The sequence below is a fragment of the Pectinophora gossypiella genome, chromosome 17 (assembly GCF_024362695.1).
Source record: "Pectinophora gossypiella chromosome 17, ilPecGoss1.1, whole genome shotgun sequence".
In the NCBI taxonomy this organism is placed as follows: Eukaryota; Metazoa; Arthropoda; class Insecta; order Lepidoptera; family Gelechiidae; genus Pectinophora; species Pectinophora gossypiella.
The window spans coordinates 11,123,804-11,143,496 of NC_065420.1; the positions used below are offsets into that span (position 1 = coordinate 11,123,804).

A 19,693-nucleotide genomic window follows, 5' to 3' on the forward strand; every position below is an offset into this window, starting at 1 on the left:
ATGATACCCTGTCCGCGTCTTAAGATATTGAAGGTCAAAGGTCATAAAAATTGGTTTTTTGTGAATATCTCGCTTCCTATTGCTTAAATGATATTTTTACCTATAATAAAAGTTGTAGAGTATAAAATTCTCTACAATTTTTGTTTCATGTTTTTTTTGATACGATCAACCGTTTTTGAGGTAGAGCGCGAAGAGTGCGCAGCGCACAGTTATAAATGGTCCAATGCAAGGTCAAGCGTGAGTTACGCTTATCAGTACGTGATATAAAGTCTATTATTTATTAAATTATTATAATTATTAAACAATGGCCATTATTTATATTTTTGTTGATATGTTATTAAAATCAGTAACTTAATTATTTATATTTAACTATTCAACTATAATATATTATTAATTCTGGAATATATATTTTCAGTTAAAAAGGCAATAAGGGGATATATTTTATGTATATCTTTATTTATCATTAAATATGCCATACTATACATTTGTTGAAATGTCAGTTTAAATATCATAAGAATTTTTATTGGTTTTAATTATAATAAAATTGTGAATAGAAGCTAGTTATCTTCATCTTCTTCGTCGTCTTCTTCTTGTTGTCGCTCGAAAACGTTCAATTCATTGTCATCATCCTCATTATCGGTCATATTCATCTCCAAACCTTCCAGAATTTCAGGATCGTATGCGTTTTCTTCATCGGGATTACTTGGATATTGTGCAGCGTTCAGGCAAGCTTGTCCATTGCACTGGCCACAAGCTAAAGAACATAGTAGCCCTGATTTTCGACATCCACAGCGGGAACCACAACCATTTTTGCAAAATTACGAGCAAATCAATATCTTCTCCTATGATGACGGCAGTCTTTTGATGTTCTGATAATGCAATAGCTGTCTCGATGATGAGAAGGTCAATAGAGAAGGTCATAGGGTAGGGACAAGTATATCCAGGTATATAAGCTTTGAAAAATTTACACGTTTTGAAGAAAACGTATGTAATGACGTTTTAACTGAAAATATATATTCCAGAATTAATAATATATTATAGTTGAATAGTTAAATATAAATAATTAAGTTACTGATTTTAATAAAATATCAACAAAAATATAAATAATGGCCATTGTTTAATAATTATAATAATTTAATAAATAATAGACTTTATATCACGTACTGATAAGCGTAACTCACGCTTGACCTTGCATTGGACCATTTATAACTGTGCGCTGCGCACTCTTCGCGCTCTACCTCAAAAACGGTTGATCGTATCAAAAAAAACATGAAACAAAAATTGTAGAGAATTTTATACTCTACAACTTTTATTATAGGTAAAAATATCATTTAAGCAATAGGAAGCGAGATATTCACAAAAAACCAATTTTTATGACCTTTGACCTTCAATATCTTAAGACGCGGACACGGTATCATTTGTGACTTTTGAGATAACATTTAAAACGACAAAACAAAGGTCCATACCAATTTATAGCTTATTATCTCTCATTCCGAGGTGAAACCCCTAAAATGACTGGGCTATGTTTGCCTCTTGCCTCTAAATGATTCCTAAGTATTTAAGGTTACTTATTATTAATAGTTTTTAAGTATTATTATTCATTGATAGGGATAGATAACTCTATTATTCATGTATCTTTTTTAGGTATCAGTAATACTTTCTAACTTAGATTATTTTTCTTGCTAGAGGGCAGTTTACCACTTATTTTTGGTAAAAGTATAAGTTTATACTTAGATTAAAATCTCTTAGAAGTTCCTAAGTTATTTTGTTTGTAAAAAAATACGTAAAAATATATTTGAAGTAGGTAATTTATGTTTTGTTTTAAGTTTGTATAACATTGTGTAAACTTTACACTGTAAGCTTATTTTGAGTAGTAGTATATTGGTTATACACTTATTTAAAAATCGCTAGAAGTTTCTTAATTATTTTGATTTAAACATAACAAACATTATACCTTTAAGTACATTTTTTATTAAATTCATGGTAATTTCATTTGTAAAAATACTTATACCTCATAGTAGGATTTTTAGGTTTTATGATTGTTATTTAATTGTGTAAGAGTAAAGTAGTTAAACTCATTTTTTATTTTCTCAATTTATACTTACCTTATACTATACTTACTATTTGTTAGTGGAAACGTTCATAAGTAACCTTTTGATTATTAATGTAACTTTGTTTATTGATACTTTTTCAAACTTAGTGGTTGGTACTTACTTGATTTAAGATAATTTTAAGTGCCCCCCCAATCTGTTCAACCCGAACATGTATCCGAATTCCAAATATGATATAATCTGTGGTAGGGATAAAAAAAAGAAATAAAACGACTTCCTGTTTAACCATGTAACTATAATGGTGGTTTTATTTTACTTCCACAAAATTAATTAATTAAAATCAGTGAAGTTCATTTCAAAACTTATCTTTGTGCTAAACAATCGTAACGAATACTCTGGGGGATGATTCAGACCATGATTCTGAGTCAAAATCAAGTGGAATTTTCCGTCGCATAATTCATGTTTTTTTTTAGTTTTTTTTAATTTTTTTCAATTCTATGTATACTTTTGCGATGGAAAATTCCACTTGATATTAACTCAGAATAATCAGCTGAAACATCCCCCTCAGTATTCGTTACGATGTCACTTACACCCCGTACAAGTACATACGGTAGCTATACAACCAGGTATGGGTGTTAGTGACACCGTAACGAATACTGAGGGAGGTGGTCTGAATCATCCCCCGTTCACTAACACCCTGTATAGTATAAACGTGAATGTTTTCACTAATACAGTTGGCGCGACCATTATTGACGGCGATACGGCTCACTTGGTGACGTTGATCTAACAGAAAGCTCGGTGAGGTGTGGGTACTTAGTTCATCTTGCGATGGATGTACCTCTGACTACCCCAATTGAGATATAGTCGTGAGTCGTGAGCTTATGTTATGTTGTTAAACGTGTTATGTTGTTAAACCACGTAACCGCGTGTTTGAAAAATCACATTTTATGATTTTCTGATGAAGTTAGGTAGCCTTTTCTTTTTCATTTCTATCGTTAACCAACATTATTTCACAATAAGCGAAGGTTGGTGGTAGGGCTGGCAGAGGAAGACCTAGAAGGACGTACATTAGGGAGACCAAATTGGAGATTACCCCGATGGGAAATAAGTATACATATTTTTACAATAAAATTATGATTTTTTATGTATGCTGTTCGTTAGAAAGTTAAACGTCATTTCAAATGTGTATCACTTTGTGTTCGTAGTGTTTGATGGTATTACCATAGGGAAAAATAATGTCTTACCTAATTTTACATTATTTCAATTTAATAATAATAATTCCAAGTAACATTGAGAGTTCACATTTTATAAGAAAAAACAGTGAAGAGTCATCTCACAATATCCTGCATTATCCTACTTCCCGTGACTGAACTCAATACCACGTACATTTTTTTTTCATGTCACCAAGTTTCCCTTGGATGATTATTACCATCCCCGTGCTACTTATGATCGATGTAAAGGAAAATAATTAAAAAAAAAAACAATATTTTTCATATTTTAATATTTTTTTTATTTACACATAAATTCAACAGCTAGAGTATTTACACAATAATAGACTAGTATGACTGGTGCTCCCGCAATCAGGACAGAAATTACTTACAACATAATTTAATACATTTGCTACCGTTAACTTCTTGAGTTTCTCGAAGCTTTTGGTAGCGCTAACATAACTTACGATCTCTTCAAAAGGGAGATGTTAATGTTTTTTCCTGACTATAATAGAGCGGATTGGAAGCGGCCCGGTGACTTTGGTTCCGATGAGGTGACCTTTGTGGTACTTTCTGGTGATTATGGTTGCGTAGGGGCCCCCAAGTCCGTGGCCTAGGAGCGGGTTACCGAGGGGGACCCAGCCGCCGAAGGAGTGTGTTAGCGGGTCCCACGGGAGACTCCAGTGGCCGAGGGACGCGGGTTTAGTGACAGAGAGGGGTAAAGGCGCGGGACCGAATCCGTACAAGCCGACATGGGAGGTTGGTTTGATGAGGGGCAGCTTCGCTATGGGCGCTACAGCGGGCAAGACTGGCGCAACTAATGGCACTGGGCTGACGGAGTGTACGGTTGGTCCTACTTTCTTCACCACGGCGTTGAATCCTGTATGGTCGTCGGCGTAGTAGTCGACGACACGCACGCTGCCGTCGGGCTCCACCAGCGAGTAGGAGCCCTTGACGACGCCGCCGTCGCGGATCTCCCACTGGCCCTTCTTGTCGTGGGATATCGGGTCGTTCACCGCGTAGTTGTACGCGTAGCGCGGGTGGTGGTCCTGATTGACAAACACATATTTCAATAGGCTACTTGACGAAAACGAAAGTTTTCTTTGAAGTTTGTTGTTTGTTTGTTAGGTGAAGTCATTAATAAAAGCGGTCAAACGTCGTACTCAACTTGTTAATTCGTAAATAAAATTCGAATATAAATCGAAAAGTAGACATTGATTTTTGATCATCTTAGACTTAGATACTTCTATAACTAGATTTTATAATTTAACTTTACATGAGTCATGTCAAAACCTGAAACCCACACGATAAAAGAAAAATGTTTCTCTTTGACTCAGTCAAATACCATATCGCCTACACTTTCAGAAACTACTTGATTGTAATCGGTAAAGGTACTACATTAATAATCTTTAGTTATAAACGATAATAATGAATGACGTGAGTTCTTGAAAAACGAATCACCTATAAAAAGTATTTATTGAATGGAGAATCAGTTGTTGTTGCTTTTTGGTTATTTCTACTCTGGTATCGTGTGGGTGGATGAACAACCTCAGCAACCAAAGTGGTTTCCACTCTAGCAGGATAGGAGTGACATAACACGGTACTTACTACAGTTGTGATCGCGGGCACTGGCACAATCCCGCCTGAGGCACCAACCACCGCTATCGCTAGGGAACACGTTATCTGGAACAACACGAAAATTTAGCCTCATACGTGTCCACTACTGCGAAAGGTCTTCCTGATAGAAGTAGATCGTATATCTGAGATCTCACTGAATCAATATTTAAAAAATTTTTTCTTACGAACTTCTGTTAGTTTTAGCTAATCACTCTTTGCTTTACTATAGGTAATTATTATTTCTTGCACACAAGACAAGAAACAATTTAAAGGTACATAAGAAAAATTACAGTACAATTGGCGGTCTTATTGCTCTACGGCAATTTCTACCAGACGCCAATTGGCACGAGTATCGCATCCAGTTACGTTGACTAATATTCCAAAAAAAAAAGTATTTATTTCAGTTCGTTCACTTAACGTTATAATTGGTGGAAAAAAATATTACCATGAAAAGTCGATTCATTGTGTTTCAAACTAATCTCTCAGCTGTTGAAATGTGTAATGTTGTGATGTTGTCCGCCAACGCTTTTATAAGTCAGTAAATTCAGCCCCCGACCTGAAAGACAAGAGTAACCCGTTCTACAGACGGGTTGCCTACAACAACTACTCTATGACAAACAGCTGGCTTCTTTAATTCGTTATTCTAGGGCAAATACCATGAGTGGTTTACGTGTTTATGTCTGGTTTCATGTTCACACGCTAATTGTTACAGTCGGGTATTGATTACAGTTATTAAGGTCGCCTGATAGTGTACGTTTTTCTCTAAGTCTTGTGGTAATAATGACAGACATTACCTTTGTAGGCAATCAAGCTTTTTGCTAGTTAGTGTGGTTTATGTACACTCGAAGCTCTTGAAGTAATGGTAAATAAAACATAAGTTTACATTACCACACAGTGGTTGTATGCTTTATTAGTGCGCTTACAATAATTGACTAATTATTATAAATATTAAATATCTTATTTACACGTCCGTCGCATGCTTAGGGGTACACAGAGACATAGAGTAGGTAGCGGCATTTTTGTTCATCTTATGGCTATTTAGTAACGAGGTATTCAGTCTGGTTTACGTTCAGTGTTTAAGGCCGAGGCCTCCGTAGCCTCCCCAACCAGATAGCAAAGGTCCTCGCTCCAGCCCTAGGCCCAGGTCTAGGGGCGCTGCAATAGGTCCCTTGGCGATTCCATGACCCCATCCTCCGAGAGGAAGGTCCAAAATCGGGGCAGATTTAATGATAGGTGAATAATGGTCGTTCAAGGGAGCCGATAGGATTGGTCCGGATTTGTAGATCGGTCCTATGGGTAGTGGCTCAAGAAGTGGAGCCTTGTTGATGATAGGGCCGGATAGAATAGGGGCGGGTCTGATGAGGTGGTCGGATAAGATCGGTGCAGGGGCGATGGCCTTGACGAGAGGGGCTCTGTAGAGTGATGCGGTGGAGAGACCTGCACCGTGACCGCCGAGACCGATGGGGCCAATGGGACCGCCATGACCAATGGGGCCAATGGGACCGCCGTGACCGATGGGGCCAATGGGACCGCCGTGACCGATGGGGCCAATGGAACCGCCGTGGCCGCCGTCGTAGATGGGGCCGGCGATGGGTCCAGTGATGAGTGGAGCAGCAGCTAAGCCGCCGAGTTTGGCGACTGATCCTACGTTGATAGGCGCGATGTGTCCGATAGAGGAGCCGATGACAGGCAGGGCCGCCTTGTAGATGGGCGCGGGTCCGGTGGGGTGCAGGTTGGGGCCGAGCCGCTTCACCACGGCGTTGAAGCCGGTCTTGTCGTCCGCATAGTACTCCACTACGCGAATGCTGCCGTCAGGCTCCACCAGGGAATATGCTCCTGCGAAATAAGGTTATCTTTGTATCGTCATGGTAAAAAAAGGTGATTTTACATCCTTCCTAAGCACTCAATGCTACTCTACACGTTTTTGGAATTTTTGAAGTTTAGAATTTATTTATTTAGTCATCGATTCAAATATGAGTTTATAGGGCAGCTAGCAGCTAGTTTACCAAAATTATAATTTCGCTAAATAAATAGTGATTTTAAAATGTAATATTAGTGTAACGCGTACCTTTGACGACGTCTCCGTCACGTTTCTCCCATTGCGCCTTGTTGTCTCCGGTGTGGGGGTCCTTCACGGAGTATTCGAATGCGTACGCCGGGTACGCCTGGAAAACACATTAATTTACCTAAAATGTTCTAAACTATGATATTACATTTTACTACAAGGTAAATAAGGTATTAGTACCTTATATGTGTTCCACTTCGAAGCCTTATAAATTAGCTTTGACAGTTCGCCTCAAATAATCGAACAGTGATCATCACCAGCCCATTAACGTCCCCACTGCTGGGGCACGGGCCTTCCCTATGGATGGATAGGGAGATCGGACCTTAAACCACCACGCGGGCCCAGTGCGGATTGGTGGTTATTGACGACTGCTAATGCAGCTGGGACCAACGGCTTAACGTGCCTTCCGAAGCACGGAGGAGCTCGAGATGAAAACTTTTTTTTTGTGGTCACCCATCCTATGACCGGCCTTTGCGAAAGTTGCTTAACTTCAACAATCGCAGACCGAGCGCGTTTACCGCTGCGCCACCGAGCTCCTCAATGATACTTAAACAAAATTGTTAAAATGATATCTTATCTTCTTTACTCTTGTGCTATCTCACATAACATAAAATAACATAGTATCACGTCTGTATCCCCGAAGAGGTAGGCAGAGGTGTATAATGTATACACCCACACCTCGCCAGCACTATATTCTCGTGTCATTTGTAATCGTCATTCATTGGAGATGGAAGATTAAACTAGTTTCTCTGTTGGGAGGTCTTGGTCCAAAAAAGCGCTTACGTTAGGTAAAACACAAAGAAAATTAAGTCGAAAAAAATCTGACTCGAATGGGACTTAACCCGCAGCTCTTGTCAAGCCGGGACGAGCGTGTTAACCATTACACCACCGGGTCCACCTCCTGTCCTGTGAAATTCTTTCGATCTGTGTATCGTCATTAAGCCGACGTCTGTTTTTACATTTAAATTTTCTCTGTGAGTTCTGACTGTAAGGGTGGTATTAATAAACTAATCTCAGCTTCGAGACTGCCCTCAAGATCATGTCAATGTGACAGTTCTTATATAAAAACAGGGACTTGAGCATGATCTTGAGGGCAGTCTCAGCTGAGATTAGTTTATTAATACCACCCTTAGGGCTATAAAAACAAAAATCAGCTAAAACACGATTTCAGAACAAAGGAAGTGTTCAAATAACTCACGTAGTAATCGGCAGAGGCGTGCCCCGGGGCGTAAACTAGGCCGCCCAAGCCCAGCCCTCCGTCGGCCTTGGTCGACACCGCCACAGCCAGGAGGCAAGATATCTGGAACAATCGATGTCATACAATCAAAAGCTTTAAAGCTTATAGAACATGAACACATAAGCGCACAAAACACCCGTAATCCCCAATGTATCAAAGCCACAAGCAATCAGACGACAACTTGCAGCCACTTTTGACGCGGAATCTTAACGTGGACATGATGAACCATTATGGTGACACGTGATCACCCCGTCGCCCATAAGGCTTTATATTAGAAAGAAGACACTCCCTCTATTGGTTGGTTGGTAAAAATATCATAAAGATATTTAAATTCGAGATTCGAAACTCAAATGTCCACTTAACTCGTTAAAAAAACTTCATAAAAAATAAACAAACTAACCGCAAGCAACTTCATGTTGACGGAGACAGTCCAGTTGTAAAAAACGCACTAAATTAATAATTTGCCGTCGAGCGAATTTATAGGCAAATTGCGTTAGACCTTCGTATCCTTAGTCGACGGAAGTATGCGTGCGGTGCCGGCAGCTGGTTGCATCAGGTTCCTTTCGGTCAGCCTTCGCTGGTGAAAACGTAAGAATACCTAATGAGGACCCCCGCATTTTGCGCAGGACGACCGCGCTCTATTTTCTGCTAATCATCTCTTAAATGCTTAACGGCTCACTTCCCATTCGACGTTTTAATTACTTAACCTAATTATCCTCTTGCAATTATTATTACGCTTCGATTTAATTCATTATTACGTCGTATTGCATCATTGTCCTCTGTTAAGTTATGCTACTGTTATGCCTTAATTAGTAAAGGCCAATGATCGGCCAATAGTCGTCGGCCTTCATAAGGAATTCGTTAAGTAGAGTACTTGTTTTATTGACATGTCAACATATTTCGTTTCCTATTTTCTTTATACGGTTACACGCGTTACGCGGAATTGGATTGCCGACATAAGTATACTTTGCCTTGTTGACAAGGTAATTGGTTGAATTATCGAAACTGGTCGAAAAAAATGAGCATTTTGGCTATGTTTCGCCGAGCCTAATAATTGTAGGATAGTGAAACTGTTAGGGCGGTAAACGGGTACTAAGAAAGCCCTATCGAGCGTGTCTGGTTGACGCAACGTTGGATTAATGCGACGGGTCGGTCCACTTGCCGCGCATGCGTGCGGCGACGCGGCGGCGCACGCGGCCGATATCGGTCAATAAGTCAATAAGATCATTACCGTAGATCGCTCATGTAACACCAGTAACAGCTTGTTCCTAGAGCAATTTGCAAGTCTAATATACCTGAGCTATGCCGCTTATTCAGATCGTTAAGTGACTTCATACACTATAAAATGAAATTGAACCTTATGACTAAAACAATTTTGATCGTACCTATAGCACTTAAACCAGCTAGCCAACCGGTCAGCGATATTGCGATTTATGGCTTTATTTAACGGTCTAGGATCTTTACAAACATATAAGATTTATATCTACTGTTGGTAACATGTATTATTAAGGACTTGCTATAGTTTGAATGGAATTTATGCATCCGGATCTATTACAGTCTAATGGAGAAATAAGGCAAGTTACGTACAAAGTGAATTATTGCACCCTATTTCGTTACTTGTATGAAATTCTTCTACCTGCCTCAATCCTTTATTTAGTTATACATTTTCTATAACTAAATGTAATCATTATTCTTCGTTTAGGGTGGTATTAATAAATGAATCTCAGCTGAGACTGCCCTCAAGATCATGCTCAAGTCCGTGTTTTCTATAAGAACGGTCCCATTGACATGATCTTGAGGGCAGTCTCAGCTTAGATTAGTTTATTAATACCATTCTTAGTGCCTAGCCTCTCCAAATAATCTAGAAGTAAATATAGATCTTCTATACATTTTTTTTTTGTTTGATATCTGTCTCAAACCGTTTTCAAAATAGGTGTTGGTCGTATAACTTATGCGATTCAACTAGACGCCTTGCTGGTACGTAATCACGACGCGAGTAGATGTATAGTCAATTCGGACGGATGCTTATTTCTGATTCAATATTGTCAACAGGCATACAGCTGTCTCCCGGCAACTGTCCTAGCGTCATGCGTAGAAAGCGTCTGGTGTTCTGGATCTTCATCGGCGTCTCAGACTCAGCTATCGCGCGCGCTCTGGTTGTGGTGCGGGTCCTGGGGCGCGCGCGTGTGGCTACCGCTGCTGACCAGAGATGCAGCGAGGCACCCCGACACCTCGCGGCACACCTTCATGGCTAAGAGGATCATGCTGCCCTTCCATTTGAATATCTACCCGCTGAGTGAGTTGAACTGCTGCTATAGGAGAGTCTTAAAAGTTGTTGTTGCTGCTGCTATAAGAGTTTTCTTATTGATGAGTAGAGGCGCCCTCTTACCCCTTTAGGCATTGCGAATATTTCACATGTCCCCTCTATAACATAAGACCCGACTATCTATTACTTCATTCAGATGAAGTGCAATAAATGAGAGAGTGAAAGTATTTGTCCGGCCAAGTAGTTAATGCCATCTGCGGCAAATCTACGTAAATCATGTCAAAAAAAAGAAAGTATGTAACCAATTACTATGCGGTTTATCACATCCGAGGACTTAAAAATGGCTGCAAGTTACCTTTATTACTTGTGATTCTGCCCTATCGGATATCGCGGACGTTTATATATGTAACTGATCATCTAATTTCAGCAATTCTGTTCGACGACGCCATTCTCTTGGGCGCAGAGAACGATACAACGCTGTACGCTTCGGACGCCGACTCCATATTCTCGCTGCCTTTCTGTGTCGTCAACAGAACGGTTTGTATAAATATACATTTTGTTCTTTGAATCTCTTTCGGCTGGTACCAATGTGACAAAACTCCAGCAATAACATCAGAAAAATATCTAGTGCCTTTTACCATGCTAGCTGGAACAGACCTTATATCATACCTACTAGCTGATACCATATCAGCTATGCACTTCAGCAATGTCACTGGAAAATAATCTAAGATCGTCCTTGGAAAGTACGCAAAGTCCGTCCCTGCGTTTTGATTTATCTAACTTTGTCTAAGTGGTAATCTTCAAACAAAGCGTTCCAAAGTCTAGTGAAACAACAGAGAAACAGGAACACTTTTGCGATTATAATATTAGTATAGATTGTGATCTATCAACTGTTTTTTTCAGAGCCAAGTTTACCTGCATCAAATCCTGCGGCAGCTATTACGTCGCAACCTGGGCTACCATGCGTGGGAAATCGCCCGCTCATGTGCGCAGCTGCCATACTTTCCTCACTCCTTAGAACTACTGCTCCACGAGGTGTTAGAGGAGGAAGCCACCAGCAAGGAGCCTATACCAGATGCCCAGCTGCCCAGTATCATCGAGTTCGTTCACGAATTCCCTGTGTATCTACAGGTTAATATTGCCATACTTTCCACGCTTCTTGGAATTTGACACTCCACTAAATGTTAGCCACCAGAAAGGAATCCATACCAGATGCCTAGCTGGCCCAGTATCATCGAGTTCGTTCACGAGTTCCCCGTGTATCACAGGTCTGTATTGCCATACTTTCCACGCTCCTTGGAATTTGTCACTCCACGAGGTGTTGGAGGAGGAAGTTACCAGCTAAGAACGCATACCAGATACCCAGCTGCCCAGTATCATCGAGTTCGTTCACGATTTCCCTGTGTATCTACAGGTTTGTCTAAGTAACTAGTGTTAAATAAAATGTAGTTAATAAATACCAAGGAGTTTTAGGCGTAATTAGGTTTTTCTTTCGAGTATAAAGGAAACTGTTTTCTCTTTCCAGACAGTGGTGCAGTGCGCGAGAAAGACAGAAATAGCGTTATGGGCGTATCTCTTCTCAGCGGCGGGCAAACCCAAAGAGCTGTTCCAGGAGTGCTTGCATCGCAAGATGTTGGATACTGCAGCTTCTTACCTTATTATTTTGCAGGTAAATTGTTATGCTTATCTATTATATATATATTTTTAATTATCTTTAAATTTGAACATTCAATATTCCCGTTGTAAACACTCTTTTATAGTAGGGACCCTGGCTGGTTTTCTCTTTCAAATTGTTCTTTCTTGTACTATGGTCTTATCAGTCTAAAGGTTAGGTAATAAACCTCTTTTTACATAACTTTTGCTCCTTTTCACTACCGAGAACGTTGCCAAAGTGGGAATATTCCCGGGAAAGGCCCATCACTTTTACACCCGGTGAGAGCCCTCTGCGCTCCCCATTTGTCCGGTCAAATAGTTAACGCCATATGCGGATCTACAATAAATCACGTCAAAAAAGGGGCTTTGACAGTAGTTAGCTTATCGTCTACATGCAATTATACAATTAACGTTCTCTTTTCAGCTGTGCCAGGTATTTAAGACGAATTATTTCATGTTTTTTTCTCAGTTTTCCACCAATAATTTGTATAATAAAAACTCGATGTGACTCGTTACAGAATCTAGAGAGTTCTGCAGTAAGTAGACAGCTAGCAACACAATTATTGGACACAGCGCTTCAGGAAGAAAGATGGGACCTGGCGAGAGATCTAGTGCGCTTCTTAAGAGCTATAGGTATGACTTTAATTTATTTCGACCCATCCATATTTTGCATATTACGTATAGGTTTTCTTATTTCATTTCAACGGTTTATTTTGTAGGTGTGTATTTTAATGATTGTTATTGGGCCGTCAAAGGCCGAAACGACTACGTAATTATAGAAAATGAATGGATACTGTGCAGCACCAATTTGTCTCTGTTGGGACTCATGATCATCCCCCTAGTATTATCCTGTTTTTCACAGGGTCCGCTTACCTGACCTGAAGATTTGACAGGTCTAGTTTTTTACGTGGTAGCCCAGTTGGTAGAACGCTTGCCTCTCACTTTGAGGTCGCAGGCTCGAATCCAGTACAGGCCTAAACCAATGATTGTCGAATTTGTTTTCGATTTCATGTTTGGATCATAAATGATTATCACGTGCTCAGCGGTGAAGGAAAACATTGCCGAGAAATGCATTTTCGGAGGTATGTGTTCTAACTTGTATTGGGCTCGTTTTCCCTTCGCGGGTTGGAAGGTCAGACAGGCAGTCGCTTCTGTAAAAAACCGGACTTGTCAAATCTTCAGGTTAGGTAAGCGGATCCTATGGGAAACGGGATAATGCTAGGGAGATGATGATGATAAAAGATGTCTTATCTTATCCCTATTATGAGTATTAGGAAACAATTTGCGATAAACTTGTTATGCTTTTGTAGATCCAAACGACGTGGATTCACCGCGCAACTCGGTGAACGTGCAGGCGAAGTACGGACAAGTGGTGCAGTCGCAGATCGTCAGCCCCAACGCCGAGGACTTGTCCGTTATACTCGGGAGTATGCAGGTCGGTCTCATGGCTTATACATTGAGGTATTTTGTCCGGCAAAATACCTTAAATACCACCTTCAAGTGAAGTGAAAATCATATAAGCGTCTTTTTGATAAAACAAATTTTGATGGTTATTTTTCTTTATTAAAACTTGTATTCTTTTTACCTGGATTCAAACTAGCTTGTCTGTTGCGAGGTTTTGTCAAAAAAAGTCATATCAGAATGTTTTTTTTTTTTCGAAAAGGCGCTTACTTCGGTTACTGTAAATACGTTATATATGATTTCATACAAAGACTTCGGCGCGTGCGTTTCCTGCGACGCGTCTAGGTGCGCGTGCGGCATAAAATCAACGTCCCATTGTTTGATTGTGTCTGGAATCGAAATGTTGCCTAACATGTTCAAAGTTAAATTTGTTTAACAATGTTGTATGTCTATGCATGTAACACGTCTGTCGTCGACAACATGTCGCCAGAGGAACTAGTGTCGTTGCGCGTCACGACTCTACTCGACAACAATTGGTACGCAACTAATGATGCTCTCTAAACAAACAAAACAACAAGCCGCGCGACATGTTGCGCTTCAGCTGGCAACGTCGCGCGCTGTTGTGCTTCAGCTGGCAACGTCGCGCGCTGTTGTGCTTCAGCTGGCAACGTCGCGCGTTGTTGTGCAACCGGCAACGTTGCATTACATGTTGAGCGTTACGTGTTAATTGTTGCCTAGTGGATACGAGGCTGAAGGCTCCGATAAATAGTGTTAACACGCGCCGGCGTGGTCGACGATTTCCCTCATTCAGCGCTTATCGCTATCGACCCACTAGGGAATTCTTTCAAATATTTTTTCCGCTTAGACGACGCCCTGAGCCGAGGTTCGCGCCCAACTGGGCACCCTCAGGCCTGTCGTCTTAAACGTTGTACCGGGTAAGAGCCTTCAGCGCTCCCCATTTGTCCGGCCAAGTAGTTAATGCCATCTGCGGCAAATTTACAATGAATCACGCCAAAAAAAAAAAGATAGTGTTGTGTGAACCCGTGTGTCCAGCTGGCGGGCGCGCGCGGCCGCAGCTTCAGCACGGTGGCGGCGCCCGGGGACGCCGCGCCCGCGCCGCCCGCGCCGCCCTCCGCGCGGGCCACCGCCGCCGTCAAGCGGAAGAAGTCCGTGCCCGCCAGGAACGACAGGTATACCACCATTCACCATTTATCCATTTGTTAACCATAATAATAATACTAATTTGATTTCTTAATGCTACACCAATAAGAGCGTGGCTCTTAACGATGATGATTTCTACCACAATGTAATTCAAGACTATTGCAAAACATTCAGTGATTGTTTTCATGCGACTCAGTAATTTACAGCAGAAGATAAGAAGAAGAAAACTAATGCCATCCAAGGCAAATTCACATAAGGTGACCTCAGAAAAATATCGATCTCTTTAGTTAGAAACATAGATGCTCAAACTTCAAAATAGCTTCAGAACTAAGATAAGAGGCAAATTGTCTATAAAAAGCTACTTAGGCGTATAAATCGCTCGACCCAGATGATCATGTTGACATTTTGATTTGACGGCCTAAAATGGAACGTAATGAAAATACATAACATACCCGGTAAATGGTTATAATAGGTACAACCACCAGGGTGAAGCATTTTACCGGCTAAGTAGTTAATGCCATATGACATGAGGCAAATCCATGATCACTACTACGAGCATTGGTATGATTGGTACGAGCACTTTGGTACCATGTCACATTAACTTTTTTAACAATTTGAACTCTAAGTCCCACTAAATGCCAATAATGTTAGTGCGACAGGGTTCTAAAGTCGATATGTATACGTTTTTACAATAAGATTCCCATTGACATTCAGAATTTGCCTTTCAACTGCTTTAAGAAAGTAGTTAAACAAAAACTTTACAAAAAAGGTTATTATAAAGTTAGTGATTATTTAGAAGATATGAATGCATGGGATTAACTGTCTGAGAACTGATATTAGGCAGCTAAATTACTCAATTGTATATCAATATTTTATGTTTATTTTATTTTTTTTAAAAAGAACGTCTAGGGCCCTGTGCCGAGGTTTTTCTTGCAGCTTCTTTTCCCCGGCTATACAGGTTGTGAGAAGCTGCAGTAGTTTTAGGCGGATGAGACGTTCGTTATGTAAAAATTGACGATTCAAAGTGTAACTATGTTACCTACTGAATAAAGATATTTTTGAATTTGAATTTGAATTTGATACATGATATGGTCATGACTTTACAATAAATCATGTCAAAAGATACTTTCTGATGTTTATGCAGTCACTGTTTGTAAAAATAATTGTTTGTCTATGTAAAAGGATACTAAAATATGTTATATCTTAAAGAAGACGGTAAACCGACTGTGGAACATTGCATGCTTGACAAATTATGCATGGTTCTACTCTACATTAACACACCTAATGAATTTCAGCTACAGACCCAGGTAGGTTTAATATATTTACTAACCTATTAGATTAGATTATCACTCTGCCAATTTTTAGACTTCTCTTTTAAACAGACAGTAATGCCACACTTACTTATTTTATCTGTCGAGGAGCTCGGTGGTGCAGAGGTAAACGCGCTCGGTCTGCGATTGTAGAAGTTAAGCAACTTCCGCAAAGGCAGGTCATAGGATGGGTGACCACAAAAAAAAGTTTTCATCTCGAGCTCCTCCGTGCTTCGGAAGGCACGTTAAGCCGTTGGTCCCGGCTGCATTAGCAGTCGTTAATAACCACCAATCCGCACTGGGCCCGCGTGGTGGTTTAAGGCCCGATCTCCCTATCCATCCATAGGGAAAGCCCGTGCCCCAGCAGTGGGGACGTTAATGGGCTGATGATGATGACTTATTTTATCTGTAATGATAATATGTTTTAGAATCACTGACCCGCATACGTTGGTAATATATTTCTACCATTTAGCATCTCTTGACGACCTCCGCGGCGCTCCGGTGAGCGTTGGGCTCACGATCCGGAGGTCCTGGGTTCGATTCCCGGTGGGGACATATCACAAAAATTACTTTGTGGTCCCTAGTTTGGTTAGGACATTACAGGCTGATCACCTGATTGTCCGAAAGTAAGATGACCCATGCTTCCGAAGGCACGTTAAGCCGTTGATCCCGGTTACTACTTATTGATGTAAGTAGTCGTTACATGAGCCATGTTAGGGCCTTTGGCGGCTCAATAGTAACCCTGACACCAGGGTTGATGAGGTTGGTACTCCACCTCACAACCCACACGATAGAAGAAGAAGAGCATCCCTCATATCTGATGAACACACCATACACCATGGTATAGGGCGCGGTTAAAATTAGATCTGTCAAAGTACGTAAGCTAGTATTTACGTTTATGGGCATAGTGATGTATCAATCGATATTAGGTCGATGGATTCTTTTCTATCTAACAGTATCCAATAAATTCACGTTGAAAAACTATTCCTACAAGTTATTTTTGTCTTCTTAAATCAATCATATCATAGTTGTCAGGGTTATTAATGAGTGTAATACCTAAATACGATAAAAAAACTTCGATGATCTTCAGTGCGAATGTTCATCACTGCTATGCACGTACAGCGAAGAAATAAATCATCGATACACTATGCTTCGATGTATCCTCTTGGGATGTGTTAACATCGCGAAAATACTAAATTGGGATGCAGGATACTGCGTTAGATTAAAACTTTAGTATATTGTGTTGCGACGCATGTTACCACAATGTTTTATTTCTGTATCTTGTGTCTTCTAACGTACCAGTCTTCAAGTGGGGAATCATTTTACTTTTGAAACAATTAGGTGCTCTTCTAATCCATAAACATAAACAGTCCATATCCCACTGCTGTGCACTGCGCAGGCCTAAAATAATCGACGGGGGCATGGAGCATAGTCCACCACGTTGCTCTACTGCTGCTATTCTAATTCAAAGATGATCCAATACAGTATCCATCTATTTGTAGCAACTATCATCTCGATCAAACTGACGTACCATTTCAATGTCAAAGAATCTCAGAGTCGGATTCTTTGACGAGCAATACTTGCAGGGAAACTTACACCGGGACAGCGGAAGAGTTCTTCATCGACATGATGATACAACGACACGCCAGACTATTGCTGTCTACCGCGAGGTTATACGCCCTTGGGAAGATGGCGTGTGCGTTAGACCTGCATTTGGTCGCCTGGTTGGCCGGTGAGAGGGAGCGCGCGGCAAGGATTGACAGTGCTGTGATGTGCGTCAAGAGGCTTCATGAAGACTTCTCCTGGCCGTACCCACTGGTCAAGGGCAGTGAGCCGAATCTGCACAGGAAAGCTAGTGCTGTTAGCAGTGAGTACAATCTGATCTGCTTTCTGGGTTTCAATAGAATATCAGAACATGTAACTGCTGTTAAATTGTAGAAAAAACAACTTTTAGATATTTTTGATCTATATTCCAGTTCCAAAATTTGTCTTCTGAGCATTCATCCTGTTGTATTACAGTAGGGTCTGCATGACAGGGCCGCGCGGGTTGCGAATTATATCGAAAGCGTCGACCAATAAATGTACCGAATGCTATATACGTATTGATGTAAATTCTCGATATAACTCGCGCCGCGTGCGGCACGGTTGCTGTGCTGGGAGGGCAGATCTGCTTATCGAACTTACAGATATTGACAGGGCTGGTTTTACAGAAGCGACTGCAAATCTGACGAGAAAAGCATCCTTAATTATAAAGAACGAGGACATTCTTTGAATATTAAAAAATGTTTAATATTGCAGGTTCATACGCGCCGTCTGTGGAATCGGACAGTCTGTGCGGTGACAGCGGCTACATGAGCCTGCCTCTACGCGCCGCGCTGCCTCTCACCACGGGCGCGCCCCTGTCGCCCGGACCCGTCAGGTAACAGTATATCAATTATGTGATTTCTCTTCTTTCATGTCGAATGGTGTCGATGGCATATCTATTTGATGGTATAGACCTTTGACTTTGCATTGTTGTGAAAGGAATTGAAAAAAAAAAAGATAAGGCTACATCGAAGGAATTCATCTAAAAAGCAGTATTGCAATTTGACACTTGCGCATATAAAGGGAAGTGCACAATGCACCAGATGCCAAATAGCAATATCGATATTTTATATGAATTGCTTTGATGTGGCGTTTCCGAGTCCCAATGTTTTTCATTGGTAAGTCCTCCGCAAATAATTGGGTCGTGTACTCGGCTCAAGATAAATTATGAATTCTGATTACTAAATAAAGACAGATCTAAAACTAACGAAAAACATTATCTTTTTTCTATTTAACTTACTTATGAATTTTAATCAAGAAAACCGTAATAATAAGTCCGACGTTTTAACACGTTTTTCTATGACGTCACAGTGTCCTTTTTCGTTCAAATTCCATAGTAATTTCGTATTTTGACGTTTAGTAAAAAGTAGTTGATTTGACTAGTGGGAAAACTAGCCTATTAGTGGTATTAAAGATTATCTTCTTTGACTCTAGTTCCGCGGGTGAAGGCAGCGTGGCGGAGGGCGGGGGTGTGGCGTGGGACGCGGGCGCGGGCGAGGAGCGCCGCTACGCGCAGCTCATGGAGCGCCTGCACCACCACCAGTGCGAGCGAGGCTCGCACACCGCGCATGTGCAGCTGCGGTGAGATATTCACTTTTTTTTCAGATTTGCCACAAATGGCATTAATTCCTGAGCGGACAAATGGCTAACGTTGAGAGCTCTCACCCGGTACAACATTTAAGACAACTGTTAATAGGGGCGGGGAGGGGCGTGAGACGCAGGTGCGGGCGGGGAGCTGTCCAAAAGACACGCAGTTAGGTAACTCACCGAGCCTTCATTTTCCGAGGTTATTTATGAGTATCCTCTGGCGAAGGTTGTCTGGAAGAGATCGCTATTAGAGATAAAGCTGACTTTGCCCACCTTAGGATATTTTTTTCCTGTATTGACATCCTTTAAACAAATAGTCTCACATTCGCTAAGGAGTTTTTCTAAAAAAGCGTCCGACTCGTGTTGTAAATACGTATACATTAAGTAGATAGCATTACTCTGTTCCCTCAAATTAGGATGTTATGGCACGCCGTCGCTTGTGACAAGATGCACCGCGGACACTTTTTTATAGAGATTGGTTGTCTGTTTGTTATACGAGGTCTATGTGTAAATATCTTATAACTTTGTGTGCAATAAAGTGTATGATTGTGCC

The 19,693-nt window shown here is 40.8% G+C and overlaps 4 protein-coding genes across 5 annotated transcripts in view; 2 read left to right on the plus strand and 2 right to left on the minus strand.

Annotated features, from left to right (window-relative positions):
* Positions 1 to 19,693, plus strand: part of LOC126374176 (PX domain-containing protein kinase-like protein) — a 94,224-nt gene that overhangs the window by 62,117 nt on the left and 12,414 nt on the right. The gene's annotated exons all lie outside the window — the stretch shown is intronic.
* The window catches only part of LOC126374142 (guanine nucleotide exchange factor subunit Rich), a 46,440-nt gene that overhangs the window by 22,502 nt on the left and 4,245 nt on the right, over positions 1 to 19,693 (plus strand). Inside the window, exons 15-24 of one of the 2 annotated variants that reach the window (XM_050020608.1) lie at positions 10,231 to 10,474; positions 10,872 to 10,981; positions 11,348 to 11,575; positions 11,970 to 12,113; positions 12,616 to 12,730; positions 13,408 to 13,532; positions 14,552 to 14,688; positions 17,517 to 17,836; positions 18,268 to 18,388; positions 18,988 to 19,134. In XM_050020608.1, the coding sequence (XP_049876565.1) occupies positions 10,231 to 10,474; positions 10,872 to 10,981; positions 11,348 to 11,575; positions 11,970 to 12,113; positions 12,616 to 12,730; positions 13,408 to 13,532; positions 14,552 to 14,688; positions 17,517 to 17,836; positions 18,268 to 18,388; positions 18,988 to 19,134 (1,691 nt within the window). The remainder of the gene's footprint in view (positions 1 to 10,230; positions 10,475 to 10,871; positions 10,982 to 11,347; positions 11,576 to 11,969; positions 12,114 to 12,615; positions 12,731 to 13,407; positions 13,533 to 14,551; positions 14,689 to 17,516; positions 17,837 to 18,267; positions 18,389 to 18,987; positions 19,135 to 19,693) is intronic. The other variant, XM_050020610.1, reaches the window with a different exon arrangement.
* Positions 3,623 to 5,360, minus strand: LOC126374221 (larval cuticle protein A3A-like). The gene is made up of 3 exons (XM_050020729.1): positions 5,322 to 5,360; positions 4,868 to 4,942; positions 3,623 to 4,308 (listed from the first exon to the last, which is right to left on the minus strand). The coding sequence occupies exons 1-3, from the start codon at positions 5,337 to 5,339 to the stop codon at positions 3,748 to 3,750; spliced, it is 654 nt and encodes a 217-aa protein (XP_049876686.1). The 5' UTR covers positions 5,340 to 5,360; the 3' UTR covers positions 3,623 to 3,747.
* On the minus strand, positions 5,783 to 8,616 carry LOC126374196 (collagen alpha-2(I) chain-like). Its single transcript, XM_050020698.1, has 4 exons — positions 8,579 to 8,616; positions 8,140 to 8,241; positions 6,945 to 7,041; positions 5,783 to 6,712 (listed from the first exon to the last, which is right to left on the minus strand). Exons 1-4 carry the CDS (start codon positions 8,591 to 8,593, stop codon positions 5,946 to 5,948), a joined length of 981 nt encoding a protein of 326 aa, XP_049876655.1. The 5' UTR covers positions 8,594 to 8,616; the 3' UTR covers positions 5,783 to 5,945.

Coding starts and splice junctions, on each gene's coding strand:
- LOC126374221 (XM_050020729.1), bottom strand. Junction 4,309..4,867: donor TGCCCGCGATCACAACTGTA/GTAAGTACCGTG, acceptor TTTGTCAATCAG/GACCACCACCCGCGCTACGC.
- LOC126374196 (XM_050020698.1), bottom strand. Junction 7,042..8,139: donor ACGCCTCTGCCGATTACTAC/GTGAGTTATTTG, acceptor TGTGTTTTCCAG/GCGTACCCGGCGTACGCATT. Junction 6,713..6,944: donor TGACGGAGACGTCGTCAAAG/GTACGCGTTACA, acceptor CTTATTTCGCAG/GAGCATATTCCCTGGTGGAG.